General features: G+C 51.0%; 2 protein-coding genes across 2 annotated transcripts; one reads left to right on the top strand and one right to left on the bottom strand.

Annotated features, from left to right (window-relative positions):
- Positions 1 to 3,619: 3,619 nt before the first annotated feature.
- ZBTB39 (zinc finger and BTB domain containing 39) lies at positions 3,620 to 8,966 on the top strand. Its single transcript, XM_030322978.1, has 2 exons — positions 3,620 to 3,699; positions 5,208 to 8,966. Exon 2 carries the CDS (start codon positions 5,252 to 5,254, stop codon positions 7,385 to 7,387), a length of 2,136 nt encoding a protein of 711 aa, XP_030178838.1. The 5' UTR covers positions 3,620 to 3,699; positions 5,208 to 5,251; the 3' UTR covers positions 7,388 to 8,966.
- A 5,415-nt stretch (positions 8,967 to 14,381) lies between these two features.
- GPR182 (G protein-coupled receptor 182) lies at positions 14,382 to 16,929 on the bottom strand. The gene is made up of 2 exons (XM_030323144.1): positions 16,566 to 16,929; positions 14,382 to 16,042 (listed from the first exon to the last, which is right to left on the bottom strand). Exon 2 carries the CDS (start codon positions 16,024 to 16,026, stop codon positions 14,881 to 14,883), a length of 1,146 nt encoding a protein of 381 aa, XP_030179004.1. The 5' UTR covers positions 16,027 to 16,042; positions 16,566 to 16,929; the 3' UTR covers positions 14,382 to 14,880.
- Between the last annotated feature and the right edge of the window lie 5,501 nt (positions 16,930 to 22,430).

The following is a 22,430-nucleotide window of genomic DNA, read 5'->3' as shown; positions in this document are numbered from 1 at the left end:
GTAACGGTGACCTATACACATCGTTTACAGTGGAGCCAGCGGTGGACAAGCAAACAACGCTTGGTCTTGCCAGGATGGGGTGTGGATGGGGAAGTTACTACGGAGGCCAAGAAAGAAGGGAGCAGGTATCTTCAGTGTCAGCTGGCCATTTCAGTTATTATAAAGGGAAAACATTTGTCTCAGACTCCTCTACAATGCAACTGACACCAGCCCCTGTAGCACTGGTCTAGCAGTCCACAGAATATGTAAGCCCAAGGATCCCAAGGAGGTGTTCTGTACCCTAAGGGAACAGTCTGAGAGATCCTCAGGCTCCGTATTTTAGCCCAGTGCAGGGCCTGGCAGTACCCCCTGAACTGCCCTGCTACAACATCAACGCTCCATTCTCCCAAGGCAGTGTAGAGACAGGGCCACGGAGCCAGAGGTCGCTTCCTACAGTTCCTTCACCCCAGTGAAAGTTCTCTCTTCCCAGAACCTTAATGGGGCAACTTTGGACCCACAGCTGAACGGCAGGGATGGGGGAGGAGAGAAAGCTCAACTCAGCATCCCTTAGGTCAGGTTTATTGCTACAGGTCAAAGAATGTTCTTACCCCAGAGCCTCAAGCCTTTCTTCAATGACTCATCATGTTGGCTTTTCAAAATGATCTATCTAGAAGGTTTTAAAGTGGGGTAACTTTTGCAGAGTCTGGGGAATTTATTTAGGTCATGAAAGCTTCAAGAGTTGTTTCTGCTCAGACTTGGGAGATGGGCATGTGTGCTGAGATGACACAGTGCTTTGCCAAGTAGGAGCATAAATGCAGAAAGGTTGCTCTCTGGTGGGGCTGACAAAAATTGCAGTCCTTGGGATTCCAGGAAAAAGGAAGCCAAATTTTAAGTCAGATTCCTGTTTTTGTACTTGGAGAACGTGTGAAGGAATACTGGCCCTCCTCTTCCTGTTGTAAAGAGGTTGGTGCCTAAGGAGAACTGGCCAATAAGACCTTGACCGGATTTGTGGCTTCTCCACTTAGGTGTGTGTGTGTGTGTGTGTGTGTGTGTGTGTGTGTGTGTGACTGGGATTGCATGGTGATTTTTACTTTAAAAAGATTTCAGTCTTAAAGTTTCTGGACTAATTCCTACGTGTGTGGAGGTGTGGTTTCGCCACACTAACAAGCAATGCTCTGACACTGTCTACCCAAAGATAATATCAGATTCCACAGGTTAAGAGCTCAGTCCACTGAGACTGCCCCTTGCTTGGGATGCCCTCTCATGTCCAGGTTGTTACCTGTGTTCTGACCTACAGGCTCTGGTAATGAAATAAAAAATATATATATTTCTTATTATAAATCACAATATCACAACTATAAACAGTATAAACTTTAATCTACACCTTTAGAGTGGTTTCTTAGCTCGTGAAGTACATTTACCAGGGTCAACACTCCCCCAGAGATAGTTAAGGCATTTGGTTAGGAAGCTTGAAGAGCCCCCAGACTTTTGCAGCCTAACGTCTCAGAGTCATGCTGGAGGAGTCTATCAGTTGTGTGAGGGTCCACTTTAGGGGCACACTCGGTCACCTTGTCCAACTGTGGGGGTTGGCCTGCCACTGGAACATGTATCAGCTTCCAAGTGACCCTTTCATGAGAGAGCTAAGTGGGATTGTCTGCCCCCCAAACTACAAGAGGGTCCTATGACCGTTTTTGTATCTCCTTGCTAATAAATATTACATGATTGGCGTCATTTGGTAGAACACTTGCTTTTGGTATAATCTAACACCAGTTAGTGAGGTTGTGGAAACGGGGGACACCCAATCTCCCACATGCGTCAAGATAACTGATGGTTACTGAATAGCCAAACTGTCTTAGATCACTTGGCAACTTCCAGCGCATCCTCCTCTTCCCATTCACCCATGGAGGAATTACTGAACTCTACCATGAGCCTGCTCTGGGGGGGTTGTGCCTGGCCGCTTTCTATCATCTGGCAGTGGACAGAATGTGCTGGGAGAGAGGCTGAAAGAGAAGGGTCCCAGAGCCTGAGGGGTTCCTATGTATTGAGGGGAGAGGATGGGATGCCCATGACCGCTAATGTCTTCGGTGGTAATGGTGGTGGAGGGGCGGTGGCAGGGAGGGCAGGGAGTTTTGGTTTGATGACAATTTTTGGGCAGGGGCATCTGAGGAGAGGATTTGGAGGGTAGATGCAGTGCTAAGGGAAACGAGTGGATAGAAGCAGCACAACTGAACTCTAGAAACAGTTGAAGATATAATGGAAGAAAAATAATTTTCCCTCAACCCTTCCAAGTTCTTGGCTGAGACCACCCTATAATAAAAGACTGATTAACAGGAGAAAAACAAACAGAAGTTGAGTAGCCTCAACAGTATACCTCCTGTATACATGGGAGATGTCCAGGAAAACAGAGTCACTCCCTAAAATGGCCTAAGCCGTCACCTTAAATACCATCTCTAGCTAAAGACAAAAGAATATACTGGGGGTAGAGAGCCAGTTATGGAGGGTTTTCAGGTCAAGCATGGTAAATAAGGGTATGGTTGTTAGGCAGATTTAAGTCTTGCCTTCTCCATTGATAAGAGTTTCTGGAGATTTAGTCATTTTCTCTTCCTCGTACAGAGAGGGAGACACCCTTACAAACGGAGATTTCCCTTATAAATGTAATTTCTATTCTGCTTTCAGAGCTTCTCCTGTGCCTGCCGTTTCTTAAAAATAAGCGATCTAAAATAATCCTTATGCCAAAAAGGCATATTTGGGGTGGCAAATTCTGCTCGCCTTCAGGGAGGACAGACTGCAGGAAACAGGCTTGGGCTCCCAAGGTGGAGTGGGATCCTGTAAATTCCGTCCTTTGGCCCCTAGGTGGGAGGAGGGGCATCCTCGAATTTTCAGAAGAGCGTGTACCAGGGGCCCAGCCCTCAAGTTCATTCAGTCAAGCAGGCTTTATTAAGCACCAATCATAAGGACCAGGAAGTATGTGGTAAGCACTGCATTGAGTAGTTCTGGAGAAAGAAAGATCCCTGACTTCAGGAAGCTCTCAGCCTAGCTAGCTCACAGCCTAATGGAGACTATAAAGTAATCAAATAATCTTACTTTCCCCCCTCTTTTTTGCAAAACCACAATAGTGGAAGTTTTGAGAAGCTTCTGGGACTAGAAGACCTAGGTCAGGGTAGAGGATGAGTGTAGAGTCGGGATAGGGTTTTTCACTTATCCGGGTCCCAGGGCGAGGAGGGAATGGTCCTCCACCTGGTAGATCAGAACATTTCAGAAAAACCAGGATCAAGGGAGTTGGAAACTTCCCAGCAGCTGCTCGCGCGGCGGCCGGGCCCGCGGTCCCAGGGCCGCGCGGGGGCGGGAGGAGAGGCCTGGGCAGGGGTCCCGCTGCGCGCGGGGGCCCTGCCGGCCGGCCGGCTGCTGGGGGCGGGCGGAGTCTTGGCGGCTCCGGCCCCGTCCACCTGGCGCCCGGCCCCGCCGTGGGGGGGCGCTGCCTCCTCCCGGGCGGCTGGGGGCGCTGCGACCAAGCGGCGGGGGGCGCTGCCTCCTCCGGGACGGCGGGGGGCGCTGCGGGCCGGGCGGCGGGGGCGGCCCGGGCCGGCGCGGCGAGCGGCGCGGCGGATGGAGAGTCTGGCCGCGGCCGGCGGCGCCGCCTCCTCGTCGGGCCGGGCACGGCGGGCCGGGGCCTTTGTGTGAGGCGGCGGTGGCGATGGTGCTCGGGCCCCGCGGAGCCGGGTAAGCGCGGCCGGGCCGAGGGCTGCCCCTGGCCGAGGCCCGACCCCCCTCCCGGCCCTTCTCTCGCTCTTGCTGGGCTCCCTCCTGCCGGCTCCCCTGGGCCGGACCCATCATTCCCGGCCGCGCGCCGACCCCGGCCGGTCCCGCCGCCCATCCCTTCTATCCCGTCCGGCCCGGCGCCCCGGCCCCCGTCCGGAGGCGCTCCGGGGGATCCCCCGCCGTTTGAGGAGGGACCGAGGTGCTCGGTGGCCCCCAGATTGGAGCACCCTCGCCCGATCCAACGCCCTTCTTCCTGGATTCGACCCTCCAGAGGGGAGACTGCGGCGCCACGAGATTGTTGGGGTGCCTTCTCGGAAGTTCCCAGTCTGCCTCCCTCCCACCCCCCGACTCAGGCTTTCCGGTGCCCCGACCTGGTGTGTGGCCACCAGGGCCCGGGAGATGCTTGACTGGTATCCCAGCAATGCACAGAAGCTTCTTGGACCCCAGCAAAAGTTGGGAGTTAGTAGGAGGTGGTGAGGTGGAGAAAGGGGCTGTGTCGCGCGGGGCGAGTGGTGAGACTGAAGGAGAATGTAGCTAGCTTGTCTTCCTTAGGCATGCAGTACTCGAAAGGGGGGAAAAGTGGGATCTGGGAAGTCTTTAGGAGTCTTACCTATATAATTAGATGCCTTCTTAGAGCATCAAGTAAAAATCTGGTAGTTCTGGTCAGCGTATGCATAAGTCCCAAAGAGGGTGGTAAAAGGAAAAAAAAAAAAAACATATTTAAGTAAGAGTAAATACCACAGTGTATTCTACTTTGCTTTATTTCTTTGGGTCCTGAGTGCTTTAGCTTCATCCACAGCATACAGAGAAGGTGACAGAACACTATCTGGATGGCTCTGGGCTATGGCGAGACAAGAGAGTAGGCAGGTAGCAGGGAGAGATGGGAACTCGTGAATGAGCAAGAGGTTTATTGGACTGAAAAGACACAGCATTGATAGGAAACTAAAAGAGCAACCTTATCTTGCCCTCAGTGGCTAATGGAGCTTTGGTAATTGTGTCCCAAGATGTATATGGCATTTGGCAATTGTAAGAGAAGTGAATGTACTCAATGAGATAGGAAAGCTTGTATTCAGGAAGAAATTAGAAAATTAATATGAGTAAAATCTGAGCCGTGGCTCTGGTAATGAAATAAAAACGGTGTCTGAGAGGGTGCCTCTGGCTTGGCTCTGAGGCACTAGCTCCTGTCCAACCAGGCCTATAACCTCTCTTACTGACTCTTAAAGACCAAGCTGTCAGATTTTTTTCAATACTTTTGGATTTTGTTAGGACGACTCTGTGACTATGCAGGGAGAGGGGTCATTGTCCCGTCATTGCGCCCAGCAGCATAGACCAGCTCTCCACGTCCATTTTCTCCTGCTCTTCTCCACCCAGGGCTTGGAAACACTCAGACGGGCGGTATTTTCTTCCGCAGAGCTCCTCGCCTGCAGGGATGTGTGTGGCCATCCATCTCTTCCTTTTGCTGTCCGTAGGTGAACCGTGCTGATACAGAGGCAACTTCACAGGAGCTGCTAAGATGGGCATGAGGATCAAACTGCAAAGCACCAACCACCCCAACAACCTGCTGAAGGAACTCAACAAGTGCCGGCTCTCGGAGACCATGTGCGATGTCACCATTGTGGTGGGGAGCCGCTCCTTCCCGGCCCACAAAGCCGTGCTGGCCTGTGCAGCTGGCTACTTCCAGAACCTCTTCCTGAACACTGGGCTCGATGCCGCCAGGACCTACGTGGTGGACTTCATCACCCCTGCCAACTTTGAGAAGATTCTGAGCTTTGTCTACACATCAGAGCTCTTCACAGACCTGATCAATGTTGGGGTCATCTACGAGGTGGCCGAGCGCCTGGGTATGGAGGATCTCCTTCGGGCCTGCCACTCCACCTTTCCTGACCTGGAGAGCACGGCCGTGGCCAAGCCCCTGACCGGCGCCAGTGAGAGCCACTCTGGCGCCCAGAGTTGTAGCTCGGCAGAACCTACCTATCCCCTTGGAGAACTCCGGGCTGGTGGGGAGCACTTCGGTCCTGATAGGAACTACGTGTTACCTAGTGATGCTGGAGGAAGCTGTAAAGACGAAGAGAGAAATGTTACCGGTGACACTAACCATAGCCTGCCTCTGCCACAGCAGCCACTGCCGCCAAAGACAGAAGACCATGATGCTCCTGCTCCTTTCACTTCCGTCCCCAGGATGGCGACTCCACCAGGCCTAGGCACTGTCAGCATGGGCATCCAAACCAGCACCAGCTGCTGCCAGCCATACAAAGTTCAGAGCAATGGAGACTTCAGTAAAAACAGTTTCTTCACCACTGACAATGCAATTGACATGACCACTGGGACCAACTCCTGTCTGAGCAATAGCGACCACTCCAAAGATCCAGGCTTTGGGCAGATGGATGAGCTCCAGCTGGAGGACCTGGGGGATGGTGACTTGCCGTTTGAAGACCCCACTGAGGAGACAGGCACGGCCGAGGAGGTGATCGAGTTAAGTGACGACAGTGAGGATGAGCTGACTTTTGGAGAGAGTGACAGCCGAGAGAATAAGGCCATGCCCTGCCAGGTGTGCAAGAAAGTTCTAGAGCCCAACATTCAGCTGATCCGACAGCATGCTCGGGACCACGTGGACCTGCTGACAGGCAACTGCAAGGTCTGTGAGACCCACTTCCAGGACCGAAACTCCCGGGTGACCCACGTCCTGTCCCACATTGGTATTTTCCTCTTCTCCTGTGACATGTGTGAAACTAAATTCTTTACGCAGTGGCAGCTGACCCTCCACCGACGGGATGGGATATTTGAGAACAACATTATTGTCCACCCCAACGATCCCCTGTCTGGGAAGCTGGGTTTGGTTTCAGGGACAGCCTCCGCGGAGTTGAAATGCGCTGCCTGTGGGAAGGCACTGGCCAAAGATTTCCACGTGGTCCGGGGGCACATCCTGGACCATCTAAACCTGAAGGGCCAGGCCTGTAGCGTCTGTGACCAGCGCCACCTCAACCTCTGCAGCCTCATGTGGCACACGCTGTCCCATCTCGGCGTTTCAGTCTTCTCCTGCTCTGTCTGTGCGAACAGCTTTGTGGACTGGCATCTCCTAGAGAAGCACATGGCCGTGCACCAAAGCCTGGAAGACGCCCTCTTCCGCTGCCACTTGTGCAGCCAGAGCTTTAAGTCGGAGGCCGCCTATCGCTACCACGTCAGCCAGCACAAGTGCAACAGTGGCCTTGATGCCCGGCCTGGCTTTGGGCTGCAGCACCCAGCTCTCCAGAAGCGGAAGCTGCCCGCGGAGGAGTTCCTGAGTGAGGAGCTGGCTCTGCAGGGCCAAGCTGGGAACAGCAAGTATAGCTGCAAGGTCTGTGGCAAAAGGTTCGCCCACACAAGCGAGTTCAACTACCACCGGCGGATCCACACGGGCGAGAAGCCGTACCAGTGTAAGGTGTGCCACAAGTTCTTCCGAGGCCGCTCGACCATCAAGTGCCACCTGAAGACGCACTCGGGGGCCCTCATGTACCGCTGCACGGTCTGTGGCCACTACAGCTCCACCCTTAACCTCATGAGCAAGCACGTCGGCGTGCACAAAGGCAGCCTCCCGCCCGACTTCACCATCGAACAGACCTTCATGTACATTATCCATTCCAAAGAGGCAGAAAAGAACCCGGACAGCTGACTGGGTCCCAGCGGAGCTAGGGGGAGCTCCCAGGCGGCAGCCAGGACGTTGATTTTCTAGTGGCTGTTGGTCCCTCTCCAGCCGGAGTTTCAGTTTGGCCTTGCTCGGAATTCTGTTCTGTCCTGTGTTTAAAGAAGAAAAGAAGAAGAAAGAGCACACGAGCTGTTACTGTATTTGAGAAGCGACGGCCCTATCATGTTTACCTCCTTACCTGTTCTTGCCCAGGAAGGGCTGTGTTTTTTGATTCTTTTGAGGCTGGTTTGGGGATCTGGTCAGGCAGTTGGCGTCAACTAGATCCCCTCTCCGAGCCTCTCAAGTTTTAGTTTACTGATAGGTTTTATGCTGCTAACAATCCAACCAACGGCCTCACTGAACAGAGGAGGTGGAGAGAGGGCTTTTCACTGTGGGTGTTAGTACCAGATTTCCAACTGGGACGCCCAGCTGTGAGAGAGATTTTGGAAATGTGGTCGTTCGGAAAAGACTAGTCAGCAGGGCAGCTCACCTCAGGTTCCCAGCCCAGCCCTCAGCAGGGAAAAGGCAGATGGGATGGAGGTGCCTGCCTGTTGCGACACTCTAATCTGCTGATGGGACAGTAAAATCTTTTGGCAGCTAGATCCAAACTGGGGACAAAGCTTTCTATTTAGGTCAGAACGCTTTGGGATGAATCCTTGCCAGTCAGAAGAGGTGGCCTGCGGTGCCGCCAGAAGTGGCAGCCGGGATGGACAGGAAGGGAGGTTTCTCCTTTCTCCTCAATTCCAAAGAAATACGGTTTTATGGAGTTATAGCCCAGGTTGCTAGGCCTTCCCTGTGGGGTAAAGAGGACAAGGAGCCACTTTGATACAGTCACCTGTCATCTGGCGGCCTCCATCGAGCTTGAGTTTCCTGGTGGAGAGGTGGGGATGTCTCTGACAGCAGCAGCCTTGCCTTAATTTACATCCAGTCTCCCACCTAGAAGTGTGTTTGACCTGTGGTGTAGATGAGAAGACCCCATGAGGTGGCAGAGTGATGGACTGTGAGCCCTTCAGGATTGAAGGGACCTGGGTAACGTGGTGTGTAGCGGGATGTGTGCTCTGTCTGTCCCAGTCGGGTAACCCGTTGTTTACTTTGTACACTAACTGGCCGGGAGCCTTGGCAGCTCACCTTTGACCTGCTGGAATTTATCCTGATCTGTCATTGCATTGCCACCAGGGGGCGCTATTGGAGGGCAGCTGGTTTAGGCCCTCCCTGGGTGGCTGTGATGGAGTCTGCCCAGTCCTTGGGGCTGGTTGGCTCCGTTCTGTGGCTTTTGAGGGGTTTCTGCCCAAAGAAGTCTTGAGGGAGAGGGCCCTCGGATCTCGCATATTCACAAGGTAGCACCTCAGTAACTCATACTACCTCACCCTGCTCAGGCGAGCTCTGGGAGTCCCTGGCCGAGGCCCTGACACTGCCCTTGGTGGGACTCAGCCGCACCCCGGGCTGTTTCACAAGCAAGTGGTTTTAATTCACTCACAGAGCCTTTTTGGACAATAATATTTATTTATTTTTGCTTTTATATACATATTATCCAGCATCTCTTTTGGATTAGTGACTTCAGGAAAATGAGTTTCTCTCCAGCAAGTAGCCATATTCCAGGGGACAATCCTGGCCAGAGATTTGGGAAACAGGGGCTAGAATAGGGGAGAAGGTGTCAAGCCTTTAAACAAGCAAATTCTTTTCTTTCTCTCCACATGGTCTCTTGCATTACCCTTTAGATAATGGATGTAAGTTCTAGAAATTTGGGGCCTATTAAATTCCTAGGCCTTTTATCCCTCTTCCTTCCTGTGATTGAGTAGATTGGGGATTGTGTTGAGGGTAACAAGTTATATGAAGGACCTTTTTGCACATTTTCTCATCCTTCCTAAACTTGGGAAGCTATGTTAAGATATACAGGCAAGCCAAAGCTCCGTCCTTGTTGGACTTGCTGTCTCTCTCCCTAGCCCTAAGTTGATAAAGCCTCCCAGTTAGGGTGCATGACTCTCTGGTGGGGTGACTGTTACACGAAGAGATTTGTACAGTGGCCACTTTTCACCATCTAAACCCAACTTGTTACCTGTTGCCTCAGGTCATTCTTGTCAGGAGAGCAGTGCTGAGACTTTTTTTTTTTTTTTTAAAGTTTATTTATTTTGAGAGAGTACAGTACAAGCAGGGGAGGGGCAGCGAGAGGGAGAGACAGAATCCCAAGCAGTCTCCATGCTGTTGGCACAGAGCCCAAGGCGGGGCTCAAACCCACGAACCGGGAGATCGTGACCGGAGCTGAGATCAAGAGCTGGACGCTCAACTGACAGCCACCCAGGTGCCCCAGTGCTGAGATTTTTCACCCCTGGTTGGCTTCTCCCTTTCTTCCCCATGCTGACCATTAGAAATTTAAGGAGAACGTGCAAAAGACTACCGTCTAGTGTCTGCTAAGCTTTTCAAGGCTGGGTAATTCCCAGACTGTTGATGAGGACTGATTTTTGAATGGTCAGATTTGAGAGAGGTGGTACTTACTGGAACCCAGCCAGGTAGCTGAGAATAGATCAGTGTGCTGGAGAAACCCTTTTCCTTAACGGAGGGCATCGTGGATGCTGGGTAGTCTGTATACTTAACCTGAAACTGTGAAGTTTTCCCTTTTTGCCAGTAAACCAAAAAGCAAATCCTTGAAACTTTGCCCCTGAAACACTAAACAAAAAACTGCGTTCCCTGATCCTCCTGAGGTCAAGTGGTTGATCAGGGTGGCCTGGTTGGTTGCAGTTAGACATGTAGCAGGGTCAGTAGCTCATGAGGCTCACTGACCAAACCCTGTTCCTCTGCTTGTCCCCATATTCACACCTGACCCCTCCCTCTGTTTGGAGTCATGTTTGCTGCCTCCAGCTCACTCTTTTCTGAACTGTTTTACTTGAAACTCTCTATTGTGGCAGAGGGCATCTGGGATACCTGGTTGAAGGTATTCATTTTCTTTTGAGTTTTTTTATTTTTTTTCAACCTTCTGTTCATTTGATTTTGTTGCCCCCATGCCCCCCCTTCCCCACCGCCCCCCCTTCCCCACCTTGGAGCCCAGTTTAGCAGTCTGCTGTATTGTTCTGAGGTTCTCTTTGACCCCTGAATGTCTTTTTTTTCTCTCCCTTTTTCCTTTTTCTTGTTCTGACTCAGGACGAGCTACGTAATTTGCAGAGCCCTTTGTTTAAAAATGAAGAATTTCGAGATGGCGACTGTAGAGCATTAAACCAGGCATGAGGCTATTCCCAACCTGTTTCTTAAGGGAAAAAGGTAATACTTGTATGGCACATTGGAAGAAACAGCAGAGGCTGCTTGTGGCCAGAGGAGGGGATCTGTATCCTGCTTCTCCTGTGACTCAGTGATGGCTCACTGATGGCCACAGCACCTGCTGGGAAGCGCTGCTGTATTTTAGTATTTGGTCCTAAATTTTAAGGCCCCAGGGAGTCTCTATAGTTCATGGCTAGCTGGAAAAAAAAGAGGTGGGAGTTGGGCCCACGTGACCTCTAAGAACCAAGAAATGGGTAAAAGTTCTTTTTGACTTTCTTCCTTTCTGTTCAGCATCCCTTGGTCTCCAGGACAGACCTTTGGGCTTAAATACCTTCTCCCCAGTCAGGTTTTGCTACTGATGAATACTCTTTGTTTTCTGGCCTCTTGCTGTGCCCTATTCTTGAGACTACTCATCTTTGGAAGCAAATCAAATCCTTTTATAGATGGACACTGATTTTGTTGGCACGGGAGTGGGCTGTGTGGAGAAGTCTGCCCATCTGGAGGTCCCCACACATCCTTTTGCCTCAGTCCTGCACTGAGTGAGTCAGGAAGCACAGGCACACAGCATTGATTTCATTGTGATCACGCATCGTAAGCTGAACACCCGAATGGAAATGAAACTGTTTTGATTTCGATGTTTCTTTAACACCCCTCCGCCTGTCCAGTCTGCCCTCCCCTCCCACCTCTGCTAGCGAAAGTCTCTTACGAAACCAAGAAGAGTTGTGGACGTCTAACTTCCTTCCATTAAATTAATAAGTACTGACCTCCTAATATTTAAGTGTTTACTATCTATTGCTGTAAAGTTTTGTATATTTTGTAAACTTCTTTTCCCAAATAGTAGATGTCTAAAATCGTTGTACATCTGATTCTTTTATATTCCATTGTTCGGCACAAAGTGTGGTTTTTATTTAGAATAAAAAAAAAAGGAAATTTGAAACGAGAATTCTTTTCCTACTGACTGGGGTTACTGTCCCTTGTTGAGATCAGAGCCCAGCACCCGTTAGCGGCAGCTTTCTCAGCAGCTGCCAGGATTCTTCCAGGTGGCAGCTTCCTTTCCTGTAGCTGGAATCCCCCAGGGCTGACTTGTTGACCTGTTTTTAGTGGGAAATTAAGTCAATAACCCAACCTTTCCAGGGGAAGCCTCCCTGAGGGTATCTTCCGTTGGCTCAGAGAGTAGTGGGACTCGTGCTCATGTCTAGTTGGACAAGAGATTTGGCCTCCAAGTGTCCTGCCAGTGCCATCGGATTCACTGACATGGTATGTTGGAACGGAGAGAGGCAGAATCAGGGAGGAGGTGGAGGTTTGGCACAATCTCACGAGGTCGATAACAAATGTACCTCCACAGAGAAGGAGATAGACCTCAGAGGCTGGGGCGTGATGTGGCCCATTTGGTCTCAGCACAGTGGCCAGGCGTGACCCCCAGCGGTGCTCAGTCAGTGCTGAGCCGAGCAGCCTTGCTGTGGTCAGTATCACTGGTTCTCTGTCCTCCCGAGGCCCTGAGGAGGTATTCATACTGCCCTGGGTGACAGCGGTTGCCAGAGAAATCTGTGAGAAGAGTGAGACCGTGGGGGGATGGCCTCTGAGGTCACTTGGGATAGGACCGGTGTAAAATTAGGTTCCCTTTAGGAAGCTTCTGGAGCCCAAGTCCGAGGAGGCAGTGATGTAGGCATCAGATTTTGGCTTTTTTTTTTTTTTTTTTTTTTTTTTTTTTTTTTTTTTTTTTCAACGTTTTTATTTATTTTTGGGACAGAGAGAGACAGAGCATGAACGGGGGAGGGGCAGAGAGAGAGGGAGACACAGAATCGGAAACAGGCTCCAGGCTCTGAGCCATCAGCCCAGAGCCCGACGAGGGGCTTGAACTCACGGACCGCGAGATCATGACCTGGCTGAAGTCGGACGCTTAACCGACTGCGCCACCCAGGCGCCCCTGGCTTGGTTTTTATATGAGCACAAGGGACGAGGGTCTTTAGTGCATTTTCTGTATTACTGGGTTAAACCCTTACTGCAACCCCATGTCACAACCTGGACTCTCCCGGTTGAAAAAGCCCTCAGCTCTGTGCCACTGAGCAGCTGTTTGTCACTTAAGACCCTTTGAGATTTGGGCCCAACGAGCAGGAGGATCATAGGGGGATTTCCCTCTGTGCTCCTGACGCACGGGTATGTACACTATTGGAGCACGTGTTTCATGCATCTGGTGAATATGGTTTCAGATTTCTAAGAACAGAGGAGAGAGCACTCTGGGTCAGTGAATGGTTGTTCCAAGTTAAACATTCCAGAAATACTGAGCCCTTGAGCAGAACAGAGGCTCTCAGTGATTATGCCCACAAGCCCTTCATTCTCCACAGCCAGGACTAGGAGGCCAGAGACTTGGAACCAGTGGATCATGTTCTTAGGCCTTGCCTTTGTGGACACGGGCCTAGACCCTAACTGATAAATGAGTCTTTAAAAAAAGATTTTTTTTTTAATGTTTTATTTGAGAGAGAGAGAGAGAGAGAGAGACAATGCGTGAGTGGGGGAGGGGCAGAGAGAGAAGCAGACGTAGAATCCTAAGCAGCCTCCAGGCTCCAAGCTGTCAGCATAGAGCCCAATGCGGGGCTCGAACCCACGAACTATGAGATCATGACCTGAGCTGAGGTTGGACGCTCAACTGACTGAGCCACCCAGGGACCCTGATAAATGAGTTGTTTACAGAAGACCTAATTTTTTTTTTTTTTTTTAGGATTTTTAAAATTGTCTTTTATTTTGAGAGACAGAGAGTATGAGTAGGGGGGCAGCAGTGAGAACCCCAAGCAGGCTCTGCACTCTCACAAACCTTGAGATCATGACCTGAGCCAAGATCAAGAGTTGGATGCTTAACCGACTGAGTCACCAGGTACCCCCAGAAGACCTACTTATTAATAAGAAGACTTCATTTCCTATCTATGGGATAAGCATGAATAGAAGTAAGTTGCAGGACAGGAAAATTATGAAAAGACCTGGCCAAGGAGAATGAAGTTTAGCGGTGAGAACAGACTTAGAAGAATACCAGAGCGGGGCCCCTGGGTGGCTCAGTCGGTTAAGTGTCCAACTTCAGCTCAGGTCATGATCTCGCAGTTTGTGAGTTCAAGCCCCACCTCGGGCTCTGTGCTGACAACGCAGAGCCTAGAGCCTGCTTTGGCTTCTGTGTCTCCCCCTCTCTCGGCCCCTCCCCTACTTGTACTCTTTTGGTCTCAAAGATGAATAAATAAACATTTTTCAAAAAGTAAGAATACCAGAACTCTGCCCTGTGACAGAATCAGAAAATTTCTGCCTCCCCATCCCATGCAGGGGACAAGGGCTGAGGGACAGAGCATCTGTCAGTGCCTGCTGCTGGCTGTCCCAAGGTCTGCTCCCAGAATGGACATCCTTTGATATTTTCCTATGATCTGGAGAGAAAGCGCGGGATGGGGATAGATTTCTGATAGCCTCTCTTTCTAGAAGTCTGGAGATGTCCTAGATCTGAAGCCAGGAGCAGGTGGGCTGTGAGGAGAACTGACTCTGGGATGGCTCCTCTGCTTCGGGGGGAGGGAAGCAGGATGGATGAAGGGGAGAGTATCAGCAAGGAAATGGAGCCACTTCCTGGATGGTGGGAAGGGTGGGGAGCCAGACCTCTGCTTCACCCCCCTCCATTTGTCATCTCACTGAGGATGCTAGGAAACGTCCTGCCGAGGCCTCCTGGTTCCTTGGCCTCTGACTTCTTGTCCTCACAGCCTGCATAGTTCTCCGGGAGAACAGCAACACACAAACACAAAAGGAAAGTTGTGTGAGCTCCCTGCGGAGCACACTCCTTCCGGCCAGGGTGATTGCTGAAATGAGTGCGTCTCTGTTGAGCATCTCTTTAGCCTATCCCAGCTGGAAGTACAGAGTTTTGAAAGAGCCAGAGTCATGGCTGTCTCTGTTATTTATTTCACTTTTTTTTTTTTTTCCTGAGTGTCTTCTTTAGTCCTGAGGACCGAGACAAATAGTACAACACTGAGGACTTGTTCTCGACCCCTCCCTGGCCCCCTCTCCTCCTCTCACCTCAATATTACAGGACATACTCAAAATTAACCATGAGTGTTCTGACCCTTTCCCCGACACCCCCCCCCCCCAAAAAAAACTCTCACCTACACGTCTAGCCTCCTAGTTTGCTGATGGAGAAGAGTGGGATCTACCTCAGCTGCCTAGGAGAGGCTGAGGGGCAGGGATGGGCGAGGTAGTTGGCGCTTAGAAGTTCAGGCCTGGGTGGTGCTGGGGCCTGCTGCGGCGGGCTGGGCGCCCTCCTTGATGATGACGATGGAGTGCTGAGTGGAGGAGGAGGAGAGGGAGGAAGCACGTCTGTCCCCCCTGGCCCGGACCTTGGGAAGGTAGTGGACCACAGCACTCAGCAGCTGGTCCCGGAATCTCGGGCTGAGAAAGTTGTAGAGGATAGGGTTGACGACGCAGTGGAGCATGGAGAAGCAGTCAATGATGTCGTAGAAGAAGTACAGCAGGTGGACCAGGTAGCAGTGGAGGGAGACGTGGGTGCCGTGCAGCGTGAGCAGCAGCAGGGTCACGTGGTAGGGCAGCCAGCAGACGGCAAAGACGGCCACGTAGGCACACACCAGCAGGCAGTGGCGCCGGCCCTCTGGCCATCCCGCCTGCCGAAGCCGGCAGGCCGTCAGCACGTTGAAGATCACCATGAGAGGGAAGGGCAGCACGAAGCCCAGGATGGTGGTGGACAGGGCCACCACCAGGGCCCACGTGTTGTACGTTTCAAAGGGCGCCATGAAGAGGCACATGGGCTCCGAGCTCTCCACCAGCTGGATGTGCACCACCTCGGGCAGTGGGATGACGGCAGAGAGGACCCAGACACCCGCGCACACGGCCCGCCGCATCCGGTGCTGGTGGCGCTGCCAGGAGGGAGAGGTGTTGGTGAGGGTGACGTAGCGGTCGATACTGAGGCACACCAGGAAGAAGATGCTGCTGTACATGTTGGCAAAGTAGAAGTAGTGAGTGAAGCGGCAGGAGAAGCTGCCCCAGAGCCAGGTGTAGTCCAGCATGACCTCCAGCATCCACACGGGCAGAGATAGGACGATGCCCAGGTCCGCTATGGCCATGTTGAGAACGTAGAGGTTGAGCAGCCCCGCCCGGCCTAGGCAGCGCCAGTTGACGCAGATCACCAGGAGGTTCTCCACCAGCCCCACCACGAAGATGGCCAGGTAGAAGACAAAGAGGGTCACTTGCTTGGTGTCCTCCCTGAGCTCCATGTGGCACTCGGGCAAAGTGTGGTTGAAGAAGTAGAGCAGTTCATTCCAGTTGTGGATCTCCCCAAAGTCACTGGCAGGTGCTGTGGTGAACCCTTCCGAGGGGGTAGGCCCCATGTTGTCCCTGACTGACATCAGGACCAGCAAATGCCTGGTGGGGAGAAGAGAGGGTTGGAAGAGAACGGAGACCTCAAAAGCAGCCTTAAGCCTCAAGTTAGTGGGCTACCGGGACCAGGAGGCTTTGAGGGAAGATTCTGGGTCTGAAGAGGCAAGAAAGGCAGTTTAAATATTCAAACTGTGTATAAACAGTACACAGCTCCCTTGCCAGCTTTGACCTGCGAGCAGAGACATTTTCTTAGGGCTCAGTGGTGGGAGAGACCAGAACTGTTGGCGCCTGACCAGGTTCCTCCCCAGCCTGGCTGGTGCCACCCTATCTCCAGCCCCAGGCCATCTCTGACCTCCACTTCTCTCCTGGCACTTCTCCCCTTGGCCCTTTCGTGTGGGCCTTCCTTAGGAAGTCTTAACTCTGTCCCGCCATCTGGGCTATGGATGTGGACACACACACACACACACACCCCTCTGATTTATCCCTAGGAACATTTGTGGATTGTGCAGAAAAGCCAATTATCTTCAAGCCCTGATTCCCTTCTTCCCTGAGAGAGGGTGACACCCACCTGAGTTTCTGTCTGGAGCGCCTCTGGTCCTGGAGGGCCGGTGGTGGGTCTGGGCTGCTGGGGAGCTGCAAGGAGACTGGAGGGACTGTGGCTGTGGGGCTGGCTTTGCTGTGGGCTTCAGGGCCGTCCTTCTCATCCAGGAAGCAGTGTCACTGGCTGAGGCTCTGTGGGAGAGGGTCAGTGTTTTTCCTGCCTTCCCCCAATCCAGATAGAGGGGAAGTCACAGCAGAAGACCCAGTGTGCCAGGGGCGGGGAGGAGTCAGGCTGCAAGTATTAAAATCCAGACTCTTGACTCACTAGCTATGGGAATTTGCCTCCTTAAGCCTCAGTCCTCTCCTCTGCAAAATGGGACGATAATATCTACTAACAGGGGTGTTGTAAGAATTAAGTGAGCCAACAAGGTAAAGTGCTCAGCACAGGGCTGGGCCTGTGGTCAATGCTTTACACACATATGTGCTTTCCACTCTAAATTGGCTTGGAATCCCACTCTCCCCTGTCTGTTGATTCCTACAAAAGCAGAACTGGATGTGGGTGGGCAGGCTAAAAGAAATCTGAAAATCAGCCAGGCTTTTAGTCACTCTGCCCTTTGCCGCTGGCTCGCACCCATCCCTTGCCATTCTCCCCAGCCTGCATCTTGGCTCTGGGGTGAGAAGCTGGACACAGAGAGAGGATTAAACGTGGGGTGGGAAAGGGGGCTGCACTGAGCTTCAGGGAGTCTCCTAGACCCGGAGGGGGAGAACAGCATCCTTCCCCCACCGCCTCATACTTCTCGTGAAGTGTGGCCAAGGGTGGCTGAGAGAGAGAGACAGACACCAAGCTTCTCTCTCTTGCCAAGCTAGAGGGCAAGGCTCAGAGCCCATGGATGTGTCAGCAGAGCCTCCTGCTTCTCAGCCTACTTTCACCTCAGTTAATCGTTTGACCCCTGAGATACCCAGTGGTATCCCCTGCGGGGAGAAAGGATGGGCTTTCTCATCTTCTGTTAAGCCCAGAGAGGTAGCCCGTCTCATGAGCCACGCGGCTCAAGGTGTGTTGGCTGGAGGGGATTGCGTACGCATATTTAATCGAGATGAAGTTCCCATAACAATATTAACCGGCTTACAGTGTACAGGTCAGTGGAGTTTAATACATTGATGTTATTATGTAACCACCACCCCTCTCTAGGTCCTAACATTTTCATAACCCCCCAAGAAAACCCCATACCCGGTAAGCACTGCCTACTTCCCTCTTCTCCCAGCCCCTGGCAATAACCATTCTGCTTTCTGTCTCTGTGGATTTATCTATCATGCATATTTAACATAAATGGAATCATACAATGCGTGACCCTTGTGTCTTTTTTTTTCCACTTCACATAACGTTTCTGAGGTTCATCCTCATTATAGCACGTATATGCATTTCATGACCTTTTATGTCTGAGTAATGGTCCATTGCATGGATAGGCCACATTCTGTTTATCCATTCAAGGAGGTGATTTTTTTTAAGATTGCTAATTAATTTTTTGTTGTAGTGAAATAAACATAATGTCAAATTTACCATCTTAGCTATTTTTTTTAAGTTTATTTATTTTGGAGAGACACAGAGAGAGAGAGAACATGAGCGGGGGAGGTGCAGAGAGAGAGGGAGACACAGAATCCGAAGCGGGCTTCAGGCTCTGAGCTGTCAGCACAGAGCCCGATGCGGGGCTCGAACCCACAAACTGTGAAATCATGATCTGAGCCAAAGTCCTATGCTTTACCGACTGAACCACCCAGGCATCCCACCATTTTAGCTGTTTTTAATTATATAGTTCAGTAGCATTAAGTAAGGGGTACCTGGCTGGCTCAGTTGGTAGAACATGTGACTCTTTTTTTTTTTTTTTTAATTTTTTTTTTCAACGTTTATTTATTTTTGGGACAGAGAGAGACAGAGCATGAACGGGGGAGGGGCAGAGAGAGAGGGAGACACAGAATCGGAAACAGGCTCCAGGCTCCGAGCCATCAGCCCAGAGCCCGACTCGGGGCTCGAACTCACGGACCACGAGATCGTGACCTGGCTGAAGTTGGACGCTTAACCGACTGCGCCACCCAGGCGCCCCAAACATGTGACTCTTGATCTGGGAGTCATGAGTTTAAGCCCCACATTGGGTGTAATTAATTAATTATTTAAAGTAATTAATACTTTCATTCATTGGTTAATTAATACTTTAATTAATTAAGGATATTCCCATTGTTGTGCAACTATCTCCACAAGAGGGGATATTTTAATTTTGCAATTTTCTTTTTTTTTTTAATTTTTTTTTTGTTTATTTATTTCTGAGACAGAGACAGAGCATGAGAGGGGGAGGGGCAGAGAGAGAGGGAGACCCAGAATTGGAAGCAGGCTCCAGGCTCCGAGCTGTCAGCACAGAGCCTGACGCGGGGCTCGAACTCACAAACTGTGAGATCATGACCTGAGCCGAAGTCGGTCAATCAACCGACTGAACCACCCAGGCGCCCCTAATTCTGCAAGTTTCTTAAAGCCTTCTATAGAAAAACTGTTTCTCTATTCATAACACTTCTGACACCAAATATGTAGGGGTTTTTCTCCAATACCAAAGAGTTTTCTAACTCCCGGACACCCTATAACCGTGGGTGTCCTAAAATTTATCAGTTCTGGCACCAACCTGAAGTCGGTGTCAGACTCCACAGGTTTAAGGGCTCAGTCCCACAGGATTGTTCTCACTTTCGATGCCAGTCACAAACATGACTCTGTCCAACATGGTTACAAAGTCCCCATAATCCCCCCACCTCTGTGTCAATAATTTGCTGGCATGGCTCACAAAACTCAGGGAAACATTTACTTTGTTTACTGGTTTATTATAAAGGATGCAAATGCACAGCCAGATAAGGAGTATATAGTGTGAGGTCGGGAAGGGTCCTGAGCTTTGTTCCCATGGAGTTGGGTACACTGGCCTCCTGGCATGTGGATATGTTCACCGACCCAGAAGCTCTCTGAACCTCACAGTTTTGGAATTTTTATGCCTGCTTCAACATAAAGGCATGATCTATTATAAATTATAATTCTAGTCTCTGACTTCTTCCCAGAGGACAGGAGGTGAGGTTGGGCATTCCAGGCATCTAGGCAAGGCTTGGTCTTTCTGGGAGTCAGTCCCCATCCTGAAACTATCTGGGAAATTCCAAGGGATTTAAGAGCTCAGGAATTAGGGGCAGAGACCAAGTATACATTTCTTATCATGTCACACTTCTACTCACACATCAGACCGCCCCTAGACCAAGAAATCCGTCATGATGAGCTATGACAATGTAAAATGTGGTTTACTTTGATTTTTCAGGCAGTTCTATTTTCTCTCTCTTTTGGATCCCAGTTTCTATCCTATGGATATCGTTTTTTAATAGAGAGCCTTCTGAAAATTCTCACTTCCTTCTCCATACCTTTGACCCATGCAGGTGGAGGCTCTACTAGATCAAGCACCGTCCAGGAAGACCTAGTTCTCATCTCTGTTCTTTCTCTCTACACATTCTGACTCATGGCCATTTCCATTCCTCTCAAGACTGCACTCGAGTGGCTCATGTCTCCTGGGTCTCCGAATCTTTGACCCCAGGATCTTTTCCCTCCCGTATGGAGACATCACCCTCCACCTGCTCCCCGGCCCCCCTTCCCCCACATCACTGAATGTGAATGTGCAGCAGGAGGAAATGATGGGGTGCCTTCTGGCAGAGGCACAGAGGGAAAGCTGTTCCCTCAGGAAGAAATAAGTGACAGCTCTGCAGTTTTCATGTGGCTGTTTTTCTTTGGAGGGAGGAGGTGTGCAGCTGGAGAGAGAGAGATTGGAAGGAAGGGAAAGACAGAGGGGGCAGGACCCAGGCTTCTTGCCAACCTGAGCAGGAGGGGAGCAGCACACAGCTTTGCTCCAAGTAACAGGAACAGCAGCAGCAAAACAATTCCTGGAAATTTACTCTTTCTCCTTCCTACCACCTCCCCAACTTTTTTTTCCAAAAAATGTAGACAAGATATTGTAATCAACAATCAGAAAGGAAGGAAGGTACCAGGGAGGAGTTACTGGAGGCACAGATAAAAGCAGGCAGCTTCCCAGGGTCAGGTGGGGGCCAAGGGCTTGTGCCTGGACCCTGGAAGGAGGGCTGGGCAGGCCGTCTGGCCTGTGTGGCCGAGGACCCTACTTTGTGTGTTGAGGGCGGATGGATTGCGGACTGGTTTAGGCTGAGGAGTTTGGCAACGACTGTACTTCCGCTCCCAGCCTAGCTGCCAGCAGGTCACTGAGTACAGAAGCCAAGCCCAGCCACAGAGGTCATTTGGCCCTCCTGCCGCAGCTTCCCCCTGTCAGGGAGGCAGCCTTATCTGCCCAACGGCACCAGCCTGGTCCCCGGGCGTCCCAAAGAAGGATGTGGTCCAGCGACCCTGTCCTTGGCTCTGCTCAGCTCTTTCCTGCTTACTCGCTCTTCGCTGAGGCACAGTGGAGCTAATGCTACTTCCGGGACCAGACCTGACTTTGACACCGTGTTCTGTTACTTAGTAGCTGTGTGACTTTGCACAAGTCACTTTACCCTTCTGAGTCTTAGTTTCCTTATATGTAAAGTGAGGTGACCGATGCTTCCTTCAGGGGTTATTGTATGGGACATACGAGATACGTAAAGTGCTTGGCATAAGCATGTTCCTTTCCCACTATTTGGGGATGAGGAAGGAGAGATCCCTTCTTGGGGAATTACGTTGAGATACCTCTGCCCAGTCCCACCACTATGAGCCGTTGTTTTCTCAGTTGGATCGACACCAGCTTCCTCTTTCATTTAGTTGTCTGGTGTTCTGTTTCTCACGTGAAAGGTCAAGAATATTCCCAATGCCACTATGAATTACCACAAAAGCGATATAGCGACAAGTTAGCGTTTGTGATTGACATGTACTGTTTGATCCTCATTAAGTTGTTACACTGTCATAGGCAAGGCTTCTATCATGTCGTGAGGCACGGAGAGGTTAAACAACTAGCCTGTGTCACACTGTAAATCCTTATTATAGGGATTCTTGACCTAGATTCCTGGCACCTAATGGCTTTAGGTGGTCTGCGAACTGCCTGAAAAGCATATTCAAAATCCCGTATGTTGTGTTAAGTCATTTTTATGGGGCTTAGAGTCTTCCTTAGATTCTCAAAAGGATCCACAATGTCCAAAAGGTTAAAACTGACCGCCCTCGAAGCGCCTCTTGTGGATAAAAAAGTTTTAGAAGCACAGCATACACTTGGGTGGAGGTGACTCAGCCTTTGGAATTCTGGGAAATTTCTTGAGTGAGAGCAAAGTCCCCTCTGTGGAGGCCGAGAGAAGCATGGGATGACCTGGGGAGGGGTTGAGAAATGGGAGGTGAAATGTCTTTGCTGTCACAAGATGAAGGACAACTGTTTCCTCCCTATGATTTCCCAAGAGAATGTATGTGGAGGTGTGCAAGGTTAGTGCCAGGAAGAGGAGGCTCTGAGGGACCGACAGACACTGGAAGGTCCCCAGGGAAACTGGCACCACCCAGCAGCCTCCCAGCATGCCTTCACTCTTCCCCACCCTGTAATTTCCTATCCATCTCCTGGCTTTTGTCCCTCCCTCGGAACTCTCCCCCCTCCACTTCCTGATCCCTAGCACCTCCCCCAGGGTCTCCGTAGATGTGCTGACACTCCTTGTTGATCCCAGATTTAGTCAGTTTCTCCTAACTTTTGTTGAGCGCGTAACCTGGGCTGGACAGCAATGCCCCTTGACTTCTCCAGCGTTTCCGGAGGCCTTGACTTCCTAAGGTTCCCTCTTGACCACGACATAGATTCTTAGACTCCCCGAGAGTTGAAATGGAAAGGACTCACAAGATCATCCTGAACCTCCTCCCTCATTAAGAGGGGAGGAA

The sequence above is a fragment of the Lynx canadensis genome, chromosome B4 (genome assembly GCF_007474595.2).
Source record: "Lynx canadensis isolate LIC74 chromosome B4, mLynCan4.pri.v2, whole genome shotgun sequence".
In the NCBI taxonomy this organism is placed as follows: Eukaryota; Metazoa; Chordata; class Mammalia; order Carnivora; family Felidae; genus Lynx; species Lynx canadensis.
This window is presented reverse-complemented; position numbering and strand designations above follow the sequence as displayed.

Excerpts from the sequence above, each read along its gene's own strand:
- ZBTB39 (XM_030322978.1), top strand. The coding sequence starts at position 5,252 with ATGGGCATGAGGATCAAACTGCAAAGCACCAACCACCCCAACAACCTG.
- GPR182 (XM_030323144.1), bottom strand. The coding sequence starts at position 16,026 with ATGTCAGTCAGGGACAACATGGGGCCTACCCCCTCGGAAGGGTTCACC.